Raw genomic sequence first — 14,154 nt, forward strand, 5'->3', positions numbered from 1 at the left:
CATTTAGCAAAACAAAACAACAAGTCCTTTTTTTCACACTGCCACTTCAGACTGCAAGGGTTTGGCTTTCCATGTCTGAATGCTCCCCACCGTTCTCCAAATGATGTGAACTCATTTCCCTGATATGCTAGCTTTCTACATGCAAGGTGGTCCTGCTGGCGGACAACAAAGGTGTTGCAGCCAGAAAAATGATTTTGCCGCATATGAAAATGTGGGCCTCTGAGGAAAAGAGAGGGAAATGAGGCTTATATGGGTTCCTTATTTCCCCTCACCCCACCGGACCAGGATATTCAGTGTCCGAGCCCCCTCCTAAACAGGTTTGCCCTCCTTCTGCTGCAGGATCCTCCACAACTACATGCTGTGGCGCATTGCGGTGGTGTTGAGCGAACATCTCTCGACGCCATTCCGAGACGCCATCCACGAACTCGCCAAGGAGATGGAGGGAGCTGAGAAGCAGATGGAGCTGGGGAAAGTGTGCTTGAGCCAGGCCAACAAGCACTTTGGGATGGCTTTGGGCGCTCTCTTTGTGGAAGAATACTTCTCTTCTGCCAGCAAGGCCAAGGTAGGAGCCAGCACAAGATGGCGGATGCTGGGCAGGCAGGGTTCTGATTGGGTGGGGGGAATTGCATTCTGGGAGTTTCCAGAGGTGGGAAACCTTTTCCAGCCTGAGGGCCGTATTCAGCCTTCTGGGGGCCACTTTCCAGTGGTGGGTGGGGCTGGGGCCCAAAGAGGGCGTAGCAATGACCTGCCCACAGACTGTCTCACCAGAGTGGTGCATGCTCTGGTTATCTCCCGCTTGGACTACTACAATGCGCTGTATGTGGGGCTACCTTTGAAGGTGACTCGGAAACTGCAATTAATCCAGAATGCGGCAGCTAGACTGGTGACTGGGAGCAGCTGCCAGGACCATTTAACACCAGTCCTAAAGGAACTTCATTGGATCCCAGTATGTTTCCGAGAACAATTCAAAGTGTTGGTGCTGACCTTGAAAGCCCTAAATGGCCTCAGCCCAGTATACCTGAAGGAGCATCTCCACCCCCATCATTCACTGAGGTCCAGCTCCAAGGGCCTTCTGGTGGTTCCCTCACTGCAAGAAGTGAGGTTGCAGGGAACCAGGCAGAGGGCCTTCTTGGTGGTGGTGCCCACCCTGTGGAACGCCCTCCCATCAGATGTCAAGGAGAAGTTTTTAAATGGTTAATGTTTTATTAAGTTTTTTTGTGTGCTGGAAGCTGCTTCAATTGGCTGGGGCAACCCAATCAAATGGGCAGGGTATAAGTACAATAAGTTGCTGCTGCCATTATTATTATTATTATTATTATTATTATTATTATTGAATAGGATGTCTCTATTTTCACTGGAGGAATGTTGGAGGGCATGCTGTGCTAACTTTGACATCAGTAATAGTATAAAGAGCTCCGACGAGATGTAAGCATTCGAGATCTAAATTGGAACTTGACAACATGGCCTACCATCCATCTTTGGCGGCAGAGTCAAAGGCAGCTTTCAAGTCAATAAAGGCCATGATCAAAGCCCTGCTTGTTCTTCTGGAAAAAACATTGTTTGCCTTGGCCTAAGCCTCTGATCGATAAAGAAGGAACTTAGCATACACTTCAGACACAATGCTATCTATTAAACTGATTGGTCTGTAGTTACTGATCTGTTGTTGTTTTTTATTGCCTTTCTCGTAAATGTTCATTGGCAGAAAGAAAGCAGATTTTGCTGGCCTTTATTGCCCAAAGCAGAAGTCTCAGGGGGTTTTGAAGCACTGTGTGGGGCTCATTGCAACCCCCGTGCGGTGCTTTGACGTCCCAGCAAAATATCTTGCGCTAGCCTTGGGTTGCTGGGTCTTCCCCACATCTCTTTGCCCTGAATTGCTTGGAGAATGGTGTGTGTCTTCCGTGTTCACCCATACCACCTTGGGCGACTTCCTTTGACCAGGTGCAGCAGCTAGTGGAAGACATCAAACACATTCTGGACCGTCGACTGGAAGAATTGGACTGGATGGATGAGGAGACACGGCGGGCAGCCAGAGCCAAGGTAGGCGGCCGGCGAGGGGCAGGGCTGTGTGGGGAGGAACCGAAGAAGAGTCTACCCAGACCCAGAAGCCACACCCCGAGCATTGTGCCCTGGGCCTAGAGGTCAAGAAAGGGCTAGGCATATCAGCTCCTTTGTGAGATGATAAAGGGCCCAGAAACTAAGCCTGATTAGGAACAGTTGAAGGATCTGGGTATGTTTAGCCTGGAAAAGAGGAGACTGAGAGGAGATATGATAGCCATCTTCAAGGACTGTCTGACGGAAGAGGGAGCAAGCTTGTTTTCCTCTGCTCTGGAGGGTAGGACTTGAACTAATGGATTTGTGACAATACAGGAGATTCCGACTAAACACCAGGAATAACCTTCTGATGGTAAGAGCTGTTTGACAGTGGAACGGTCTCCCTCAGAAGGTGGTAGACTCTCCTTCCTTGGAGGTTTTTAAGCAGAGGCTGGATTGCCATCTGTCATGGGTGCTTTAGCTGAGATTCCTGCATTGCAGCGGGGTTGGGCTAGATGACCTTTGGGGTCCCCCTTCAAACTCTGCAATTCTAGGATTCTATGACTTTGAGAAACCTTTTGCACTCACAACCCAGGAGGCACAAAAGGAAGGCACTATTTATCCATCTATCTATCCATCCATCCATCCATCTATGATTTCTAAGAATATTTATGAACTGCCAGTTCCAGCTCATTAAAAAAAAAATTATCATGGCAATGTACTATAGAATATTCAGAAGGGCATACAAGTATAAATTCACCAAAGGAGAACAAATAACTGACGCTGATTCAAATTAATTCCCTAAAAATGCTTGGTGGAATGAAAACATTTTCATGGCTGTTGACGGAATATCAACATGGGAGGTGCCTGTTTGATCTCATTGGGAATGTGCTCCAAATTACTGGTGCTGCTGCACACCAAGAGGCCTTGGTGTGCCTAGAAACGAAATGAAGATGATGTGACATTGGGACAGTCAGTGTGCTGGCCCCGGGGGTGACCTGAGAAACACGGTCCAGGTCCGGTCCAGAATCCGAAGGTTCTGCTAGGAGTCAGACCGACAGGGCCAAGGCAGGAAACCAGGCAAGGACAGGCGCAGGATCTCAGGCAGGATCTAGCATACAGCAATGTTGCTCCCTCAACCTGGGGCGGGGTCCAACAGCCTTTTATCTTTGTCAGGGTAACGGCCGGTCCTGATCCCCCGGTGACTCACCTCCCTGTTTCACCCGAAGATGAGCACCCCTCTTGCGAGTACTCAGGTCTCTCCTTCTCTCAGACCTCAGTCTCTGCAGCTCGGGAGACGTCGGTGGGTTACTAGACCCAGGGGCTCAGCCTCCCCTGACCCAACCGTAGTGGAGCAGCTGTAAGTGATGGCCCAGCTGGAGGCAATGAGGTCATCCCTGCATCTGGAGCCAGGGCAGGCTCAGACCCCTGACTTGGCCCAGCTGGTGTTTGTTGCAGGGAAACCTGTGCAGACTGGGGCTCTTCAGGATCAGCCCCCAGACTTGGTTCAGATGAGGCAAAGGATCCGGTGCAGACTGAGACCCCTCTGGTTCCAAGTCCGAGTCCGAGTCCCAGGCCGTCACAGTCAGGAAGGCTTCTCCGGGCGATCACAGTGATCTGGCCGGTGTGTAAGAGACAAGGTGGTCCGTCAAGCAACCTGGCTATGGCCGTCGGATGCGTTTGGCACAGTGTGGGAACTCTGGGAGCTGCCTTCTACTGAGCCACACCCATGGGTCTGTCTATCTAGCTTAATGCTGTCTACACTGACTGGCAGTGGCTCTCCAGGTCTTCAGGCAGGGTTCCTCTCCTACCCATATCTGGAGATGGTGAGGATTGAACCTGAAACCTTCTGCATGCAAAGCAGATGCTCCACTCAGCTCCAGACCTCCTATAACCCTCTTATTTTTATTTATTCATTGCATTTATATCCCACCATTTTCTCCAAGGAGCATACATGGTCTTCCTACTCACTGATCCCCACAACAGCCCTGTGAGGTAGGTTGGGTTAGAATCATAGAAGTGTACAGTTGGAAAGGAAGAACCAAATGCACAAATATAAGACGGGGGACACCCGGCTCGCTAGCAGTACATGTGAAAAGGATCCAGGGGCCTTGGTGGACCACAGGCTGAGCAGGAGTCCACAGTGCGATGCAGCAGTGAAAAAAGCGAATGCTGTTCTAGGCTGCATCAACAGAAGTCTATTGTCCAGGTCAAGGAAAGTCCTAGTACTGCTCTATTCTGCCTTGGTCAGACCACAGCTGGAATACTGTGTCCAGTTCTGGGCACCACAGATTAAGAGGGAGGTTGACAAGCTGGAAGGTGTGCAGAGGAGGGCAACCAAGATGGTCAAGGGTCTGGGAAGCAAGCCTGATGAGGAATGGTTCAGAGGTTGAAGGTCATCCAGCGAGCTTCATGGCTGAGTGGAGATTTGAACTCTGGTCTCCCAGGTCCTAGTCCACCACTCTTAACCACTAAACCAATAGTAGGTCTGAGCTATTGTCCTCCACCACCAGGGGGAAAGAGAGTTGGAATCTCTAGGCACCTCACTTTAAGCTCTGATCTGCCTTTTGAAGGTGCAAATGCATTGGGGAGCTGGCTTTTAGGTAACAGTGGGATCCCCAGCATTGCTGATCTGGCTCACGGGTTCTTGAGGATTGTCTTGTGCAGGTCCCTCAAGCTTGCCTCTCAGGTATCTGAGACCTGCTTCTCTTGCAGTTGCAGCACATGATGGTGATGATCGGCTACCCAGACTTCCTGCTCAACCCAGAAGCGATTGACAAGGAATACGAGGCAAGCATGCCAGGAGCCCAGTGCCCACGCTTCCTGGGGTGGGGTGGGAACCTCCCTGGGCAGAGAGGGGCAGCCCAACCAATTAATCAACTAAAGAGTTTTCAGTTGATTGATCACCTGTGTTTAAATAACGGCCGGTGGTAAGTGAGGAAAGAGCCTTCCTGTTTATGGAATTCTTTCCCCAAGGGAGATCACCTAACACTTACATTGATGTGTTTTCAGCACTAGGCAAAGACCTTTTTGATTTTCCTAGGCTTTTAACATCAGAGGAGTTTTAAGAAGCGGCTTCTATTTTATCCTGCTGTTTTGTTGATTACTGGGTTTTTTCCCCCCAATTGCATTTTTCTAATGTTTTTTTTTTTAATTGTGTTTTGTAATGGATTTGTTGTTCTCATCATATGACTCCACCTTTGTAATTATAAACTGAAGGTCAGCATGCAGTAAATAAAAACAGAAATACAGGGAGCCGCCCCGCGCTGTGCTGCAACATTAGCTCACCTGGCTTAGGCAATGTGGTTGTGTATCCTATTTTACAGGAAACAGTCCTGTAAAACACAAGTGGGTCACAAAACCTATGCCAATGGGTTGCAAGTTTATAAGTAAACCCAAAGTAAATGTTATTTTTATTCCTTAATTCAGTGGTTTTCAACCAATGTGCCGATGGTCAGGGGTGCCATGGGCAACACTGGCCTCTGTCCCTCTTTCCTTCCCTCCTTCCTCTGATGCCCTCTTGCGTCTCTGCCTCCCAAAGGCTTGCACAGCTGTTCGTTGCAGCAGCCCTGGCTATAAGCTCCCCAAGTGAATGGTGCCTCTGGCGCTGACCAGAGGGTGCTTCCCAGGCCCCTGTGGGGCAGTCTGAGGAGGCACCTCTCTTTGGGGGGGGGGCAACTCAGAGATCAGGGGCGGCAGCTGCGGCTAACCCCAAGGACTTTGTTGATGGAGAAATCTGAGGGCTCCCTTGGACAAAAAACAAGAACAACAGCCAGGAATACCGAAGCAAAACAGCAGCCAGTAGGCATGGTCTTTACTGAAGACTGTCACGACAGGACTCCCACCTGCCACCAGGTGGAACAAGATGGAAGCCCCAAACAAAAGAGCCCCCAAACTTTTATTAGCTGCTAATCCCCATGTTACACCCCCCAAACTACATCACTAATACATCATGGTTACATCATGAAAGGGGAGGACTGGTGGCAGTAATCTGAGCATCCTGGACCCTGCCCCATGGTTCTTCTTGCCCTCCACCAAATACCCATCAAGTGTAATGAGATATTTACATTTCCCTGTTTCCCAGCCAAGTTAATCACACCCTTTTGTCTTCATCTGGGCTTGTTATTTCTGGAATGGCTACCTGTCTGGCCCTCAGGTATCAGGATGCCAGGAATTATCACTCAGGCAGAGGGGCTGCTGAGTAACTGAGCTCACATGTCTATATGAATTGCTGAAGTTTTCCCTGTGAGCCAGTACATAAATACATTTATCAGTGAATTGTTACATTTGGTATCATACAACAGAGGCTCTTTGAATAGATAGGAAGAAATTGTGATGAAGTGTTTTGTGGGGACAAATCACAAAAGTCACAAAAGTGATTGTGCTGATTTTGGTAGTGGGCTGCATGTGCATAATATCTGCTAGAGGGGCAACCCCCCCCCCAACCTATACATAAATGCCTCTTACAGTTTTTTTTGTTTTGCTGGCATATTATAATGCTGGCTGCTGCGTTGACAGACACAGGAAGGCTTGAGTCTTGCATTTTAACCCTTGGGAACCTCTCTCTGGCAGCTAATGACAGATCTTGTAACAGTTCCACATGTTGTTTTCAGTGACTGTTACAGGTCATTTGCGATGCAAGGTGTAATAGTCACTAAAAACAACTCCCTGTACGAGCAGCTTGTGGCAAACTGTCAATGGATCAGCTGCCAAGATTAGTGAACAGTTGAGCCAAGGGTAATATGAAGTTTGCTTCATCAAAATAATAATATCTTTATTGTATGTCTGACAACCATTTAAACCTGCACTGGCCAACTCACTGGCAAAATGCAAGCTCAGCCATCCCTCTGACACTTGCCAAAATTTATTGTGAATAAAACAGTTAGAAACATTCATCGTTCGGTGTACCTAACACTGCTTAACCTTTATGCTTTTAGTCTTCTTCTTCTTTGGCGATCCCTCGTAGCCAAGTAAGATTGTCTTCCATAAACATGGTTTTGATAATAAGTCCGTAAGTGACCATGGAGGCCAATTCTGGATCCACACGTCCTTCCACAGTGGGGACATAGGTTTCTGGGCGGGCGCTGATCACGGTGAGGGTTTGCCAAGCGTGCCTTCCTCTTAGCACATTTCTCCCTTGCGTCCTGAGTTCGAGTGTCTTCAAAGCCCATGACGCCTTTGGGAAAGGCTGTTCTCCGATTGGAGCGCTCGCAGGCCAGTGTTTCCCAGTTGTCAGTGTTTATACTACATTTTTAAAGATTTGCCTTGAGACATTTTATGCACCTTTTGTGCCCTCTTCTTTTGGGTGGTGCATAAGTGCCCCACTGTGCTCAGTCCTGCCTACATGAGCAGCTTGCTTCTCTCTGGGGTTTGCAACAGGGGTCCTGAACCTGGGACCTTTTGGCATGTATCGCTGAGCTCCAATCCTTCCCTAAATCCTTGAGCCTAATTTCACTTGTCTCCTTCCACAGTTTGAGGTCCACGAGAAAACATACTTCAAAAACATCCTCAACAGCATCAAATTTAGCATTAAGCTGTCAGTGAAGAAGATCCGGCAGGAAGTGGACAAGTCGGCGTAGGTATCCCTCCTTTTGACAGGAAGCGCACGGCTCAGGCTGGCTTGCGGAGAGCCTGCACCCTGCGTTATCCCAAGCGGGGAGAACCTAGAAATATTGCACCTAAATTCTGTGGGAATGTTCAGGGATGCAGGAGAGGATATATTGTTTGATTATAGCATTTCCAACTTGTGTTAACAAGTTCACAATTCAGCAGAGTACTATTCCCTTTTTAAACTTACATCGGATGCGTTTGCGCAGGCTCGCTAAAGCCTTATAATAACTGTTCTGGTATTTTCCCCTTATTCCCTCATAAAAGATAAGACACAACACAGTCTTCTATAAAAGTATAAAAAGAGTTTCTCACATTCTGTTCACAATCAGATCCCAGAAGGCAGACTTAGCTTAGAAAAGTAACATATACCTGGAAACTATCTCATAAGGAGACAGTCCCTTTGTCCTCTCTTGGCTGGGGGCCAAGAGAGCATCTTTGGCTAAGCAGATGTTGCTTCTTCGACGAAAGTAGTCACAGAGAGATGGCTGCCCTGCCCTGTGCTTTTGTCGTTACCTGCACAGGTGAGGCCACACCCACCTCTAGTTACATGCAGAGGAATTCAGTCCCAGCCCAGAAGGAAACAGGAAGTTTAGCTGCTGGCTGGACAAACATTCCTCCCCATGTGTAAACATGTCCACTCTAGGAATGTTCTACTTGACTGCTCTTGTGTTTCACATCCCACAACTTCTCAAGAAAGCTACTGTGGAGGTCTGAATTTGCTGGTACTTCCAGCATTGGTCCTGATTTGTTTGCAGGTTAGACATTTGCAGGTTAGACATTTGCTACTGATTGAGCTACTGATTGCTTGTGGGGAAGTCAGACACTGTTGCATCAAGCATCAACCCACACTTCCTGTGCATTTTCCTATCTCTGTCTTTCTGGCTTTTCTTTCTTTTTTGAAGTGTGTTTGCTGCACAGGAGTGTCAGATTCAACTCAATTGTGCAATCGGAATTTCCTGGTACGTGATGGAATCCCTCTTGGAAACAGGGACATCCTGGGAGTCACACACACCCCAGTCTCCCCCCACCTGCTTCCTCTTTCTTCCCTTTCTTTGTCTGTTCATTTCCCCAGGCTTGAGCAACCTCTAGCGGCTGGCAGCAACAGCGCAGGGACGTTGCCTCCTTTGAACCAAACCCGCTATTGAAAAGTATGTTTGAACCAGCCAGCGTTCTTCACGCGACACACAAGCAGGTGTTGAGTTCACCCAAGATTGATGGCTCAGACCTGGTTGCTCTGAGAACAGGGTTTCCCAAACTTGGGTCTCCAGCTGTTTTTGGACTACAACTCCCATCATCCCTTGCAAGCAGGACCAGTGGTCAGGGAAGATGGGAGTTGTAGTCCAAAAACAGCTGGAGACCCGTGTTTGGGAAACACTGCTCTGAGAACGAAGGAAGTGATTTTGTGAGGACTGGTTCACAAAATTCCATGTGGGCAGAAGCCTCCGACTTCCTGTAGCTGTTTCCGACAGCTGCTACAGGAACCCTTGGAGCATCTGCTTCCTGCTCCCTTAGCACAGGGTTGGGGAACCTGTTGTTGGACTGCAACCCCCACCATTCCCAAGCACTGGTCATGCTGGTGGGGACTGATGGGAATTGGAGTCCAACAATATCTGAAGGCTGGCAAGTCTCTCTCTTTTTTTTAAATAATATTTATTAAGGTTTCAAAAAGGTTACAAAAATATAGAAGAAAAATAAACAAAAAATACAGAAGAAAAAAAGAAGAAAAAATTTAGAGCAATTTTTTTAAAAAACACGTCATCCTTTCCGTATCTTAACTTTCATTTACTTGTTTCCCTGACCTCCTCACGCCTCCCTTTTTTGTATTCTCGTTCAATTAGTAATTTCAGCAAATCCTTTCCATTTTTACTTTTATCTTGATAATTCATCTTAATATGTTATAACTTTGCATTTTCACCTAATAACACTCAATTTTTAATTAAATAATTTATCTTAAAAGTCTAACCTGTTAATTAACTCAACAAGTCCTTCCGTCTTTCTCTACTATATTCTGTCATTCAATTTGCCTTAGTTTATTTTAACTTTATCTTACCATAAAATACCTTAAAGCTTAAGACTTAATACTTATTTATACATAACTCCTTATATTATTTCTACTAAAGCAAGTCCCCCATCCCTTAGTAGCACCAGCACTGATGCTTCCTGCCCCTTCCTTGACTCACCTCTAGTAATAGAAAAGAATTTCAATGTGTTGTCTGCCTTCTGAAGGACATAAGAAACCCCATCTCATTTCTGTGCAGACAGATGTTGTCTTCTGCATCTAACAGTTATTGGGTCAAGCAGGCCTCACCTGGTGCTGCAAGCAGACCTCTCTTGATCAAGGTGTGCTTTCTCATTGCAGGTGGCTGCTGCCCCCCCAGGCGCTGAATGCTTACTACCTTCCCAACAAGAACCAAATGGGTATGGACACATTTGCATTTCTGGATCTCTCGTGGGACTGGATAGCTCATGGGAAAAGGAAGTTGCACAGTGGAGTTCATCCCCACTCCTTCCTTCGCCCGTTGCAGGAGCAACAGTCAGGAATTTGCATTGCCACGGCCTTGCTATGCACTGAGGAGCACCATTCCCCTGAAATGCCACCCAAGCAGGCTCCATAGTTAGACTGCTAGAGACTGAATCTCAAAATCTCAGCATAGCAGCCAACAAATCTTGCTCTCCACTGGGGTTAGGAATCCTACCTTTATTTGGCAAGGCCGCTCCATACCTACATGACCTATGCAATCCCCACCAACCCAGAGCTTTTTCCCTCACAAGATTTAACGTTATGCCATCTGCCGTTCTGCAAGGAAGGTTCTCGAAGGCTCCATATTTGCTGAGCATTTCTGTTCCCTTACCATCTTTGTCTCATTTCTCCTCAGTGTTCCCAGCTGGAATTCTTCAACCCACACTATATGACCCAGAGTTTCCACAGTAAGTGCTTTCTTCGCACACTGGGAGCACACCATGGGCTTCTGGGAGGGAAATGGGTGCTCTGTGTGTGGTTCTGCTGGTGGCGATTCAGGCTAGAGCAGCGCTCTTCAACCTCGTGTCTCTAGATTCCATTGGACTACAACTCCCATCATCCCCTACCAGCTTAGGCAGTGGTCAGGGATGATGGGACTTGTAGTCCTACAACGTCTAGGCGGCCCATGGCTGAAGAATTGTGGGCTGGCGGGTTTCAGTCCAACTCTTCTGTTCTGCAGGTCAAGTTTTGTGGGGATGATGACCTGTCCCTTAAAAGCAATCCCTTCCTTAATAGGAACGCTGGGGCTCTGCTTATTTCATCACACAATTTATGGGAGGGTGAATAAACTATAAAAATGTGCTCTTCGAAAAATGTGCTGAAAAGTGGCCACGTATGTTCTGAAGAGAAAGTACCCCCATCGTTCAGCCCAGACATTGAGGTCCAGCACTGAGGGCCTTCTGGCGGTTCCCTCATTGCGAGAAGTGAGCTTACAGGGAACCAGACAGAGGGCCTTCTCGGTGGTGGCGCCCACCCTGTGGAACACCCTCCCTTCAGACGTGAAGGAAATAAGCAGCTATCCTATCTTTAAAAGACATCTGAAGGCAGCCCTGTTCAAGGAAGTTTTTAATATTTAATGCTGCATTGTTTTTAACACTCAACTGGGAGCCGCCCAGAGTGGCTGGGGAAACTCAGGCAGATGGGAGGGGTATAAATAATAAATTATTATTATTATTATTATTATTATTACTACTACTACTACTAATATTATCAGCCTGGGCAGATTCAGAAGACAGTGCTGACCTGGATCATGCCCCTCTAGCCCCTCGTGGATTTCCAGCCTAAAATTCTCCATCTTTTTGCGGAATCTGGGCTCTCACCTGTTCCCCAACCCTTCAACCCCCTGTTTCACGGGCACCCCATATCCCCCTACGTTTTATCTCCCACCTACAGGTCCCTGAATTACGGCGGGATTGGAACGATTATTGGACATGAGCTGACACACGGCTACGATGACTGGGGTGAGCTCCCCCTTCCCCCTCCCTTCCCCAAACCTATTTCAGGGCCTGATAATCATCTCCCCGAACCTTCCCAAAACCTAATAACCAGGCCAGTCTGATACATTTTGCTGCTTGAGGCAGAAACCAATTCAATTCAGTTTATGGAAGCCAAGCAGACAGGCGGCTTAATATTACTTCAGTATTGCTGATGGGCCTCCTAGAGAATTTTTAAAGCATTAAATGGTTTCATAAATGATTTTTAATAAATGGTGGGTCCGCACCATCCTCTCACACCTGAGGGAAGCTGGTTAGCTTAGAACAGGGTTTCCCAAACTTTGGTCTCTAGCTGTTTTTGGACTACAATTCCCATCATCCCTGACTACTTGTCCTGCTAGCTAGGGTTGATGGGAGTTGTAGTCCAAAAACAGCTGGAGACCCAAGTTTGGGAAACCCAGGCTTAGAAGGATCATGGTGGAAAACCCACAGGTTTGTCCTTGAAACACCTCGCCAATGCTGCCTGCCCCCCACCCCCGATAATCTGCCACCTGAGGCGGTTGCTTCACTTTGCCTCATAGTAGGGCCGGTCCTGGCCTGGTTTGAAGGGAGGCCTTGCAGCTGCTCCCACAGAGACTGCAAATGTCTACCAGAGGCCATCCATTTTCATTCTTTCATCTGCACAATGGGGAACAGAACAGGCATGCATCCCTGAAACACAAAACCCTTTCCCTTACTCATAAATATGAGCCCTGGATGAACTAGATGTTGATCCTTCCCTCCTCATTTTTTCAACTTAAGTTTGAATACATCCATCATGGGCCTCTGGACCCAACGATGTCTTGTATTTTTAATATTGAAAAATATGTTTATGTCCTGTGGCTAGGTCTGTTCTAAGCCTTATCTGAGCTCCCCCTCCCTTGGCAAACACCCAGCCGATCAATGAATTATTTCCGTAAACACTTGAGCGTTCTTGATGCTTGTTCTCACGTTACACTGAACCCAGGTACAAGCTCCCTCTACACACGTGCAAGGGTTTTCTTTGAAAGAATGAACACTTTGCGGATGCACACAGCTCTGCTCTTGTGTGCACAGGTACACAAAGTGTACACTCGTTGAACGCTACGTGTGGATAACCCACAGGAGTGCTTATAACATGTGAACACTCCTGCAGTCAAACCGCAATAGAACTGCAGCCTCTCCCCCCTATAGCAGCAAAATCTCTGAGGTCACCCTTGTGACTGACCCTTATCTGTACGCTTTGCAGGAGGCCAGTACGATCGCCATGGCAACCTGATGCACTGGTGGACCGACTCATCCTACAGCAAGTTTCTTAAGAAGGCAGAATGCATCGTTAACTTGTATGACAACTTCACGGTCTACAACCAGAGGGTGAGCCGGGGTGTGCCATGCAAAGGGGGAGAGCTCCTTTGCAAAGAGTCTGCCGTAGAACCCGAAACCCGTGTTTGCAAATATGTGGGAAATGTCCACATTTCCAGCTCCACTGTCCATGTTTTTAAAAGATGAAATTTTGGGACCTCGCATCTGCATTTGCCCTTTGACTGTGACATTTCCCCACAATATCCAAATATCGGCTTGTTATTTAAGGCAGGCATCAAATCTGAAACACACCCACCCAACCCGCTCCAGAAGCTGTCAAAATTCTGAATGGCGCTGTGCATCATCAGTCAAATCCAGTTCGATATTCAATACTATCACAGCATGGCTATCAAATAATGTTATCAGTAGGTGGATATCAAATATTCTGAAAATGAACAACAAATATTGGGCATGTGTTCACATAACTAGAGAATATTTGATGGGACCCACTTAATTTGATGGGACCCACTTAAAAATTATATTTATAACAGGGCGTTCTTGATTTGTTCTTAATGCCGTGTTTTAAATTGTTGTAACCCACCCCAAGGTGCAGGCAATAAATTAAAATAATGAATATGCAGAGGAGAATTCTATAAACAAATTTATTACAGCTCTGATTGCTGTAACCATGCGGGTCCTCTGGGGAGAGTCAAAAGTCTGGAGTCCACTGGAGAGCCAGTAATGATTACCATTTCAGACTAGAACCTGGGAGACCTGAGTTCAAATCCCCACTCAGCCATGGAGCTAAACTGGGTGACCTTGGGCCCGTCACGACCTCTCAGTCTGGCCTACCTCACAGGGTCATAGAATCATAGAATCATAGAATCATAGAGTTGGAAGAGACCACAAGGGCCATCGAGTCCAACCCCCTGCCAAGCAGGAAACACCATCAGAGCACTCCTGACATATGGTTGTCAAGCCTCTGCTTAAAGACCTCCAAAGAAGGAGACTCCACCACACTCCTTGGCAGCAAATTCCACTGTCGAACAGCTCTTACTGTCAGGAAGTTCTTCCTAATGCTTAGGTGGAATCTTCTTTCTTGTAGTTTGGAACCATTGCTCCGTGTCCGCTTCTCTGGAGCAGCAGAAAACAACCTTTCTCCCTCCTCTATGTGACATCCTTTTATATATTTGAACATGGCTATCATACCACCCCTTAACCTCCTCTTCTCCAGGCTAA

At 47.3% G+C, this 14,154-nt stretch overlaps 1 protein-coding gene across 1 annotated transcript in view; it reads left to right on the forward strand.

Annotated features, from left to right (window-relative positions):
- ECEL1 (endothelin converting enzyme like 1) overlaps positions 1-14,154 on the forward strand; it is a 48,302-nt gene that overhangs the window by 26,564 nt on the left and 7,584 nt on the right. The window contains exons 6-13 of the mRNA XM_081862382.1: positions 340-562; positions 1,939-2,037; positions 4,747-4,821; positions 7,503-7,606; positions 10,001-10,059; positions 10,518-10,569; positions 11,555-11,622; positions 12,863-12,987. Of these exons, the coding sequence (XP_081718508.1) occupies positions 340-562; positions 1,939-2,037; positions 4,747-4,821; positions 7,503-7,606; positions 10,001-10,059; positions 10,518-10,569; positions 11,555-11,622; positions 12,863-12,987 (805 nt within the window). The remainder of the gene's footprint in view (positions 1-339; positions 563-1,938; positions 2,038-4,746; positions 4,822-7,502; positions 7,607-10,000; positions 10,060-10,517; positions 10,570-11,554; positions 11,623-12,862; positions 12,988-14,154) is intronic.

The sequence above is a fragment of the Podarcis erhardii genome (genome assembly GCF_964252035.2).
Source record: "Podarcis erhardii genome assembly, chromosome: 5".
NCBI classification, from domain to species: Eukaryota; Metazoa; Chordata; class Lepidosauria; order Squamata; family Lacertidae; genus Podarcis; species Podarcis erhardii.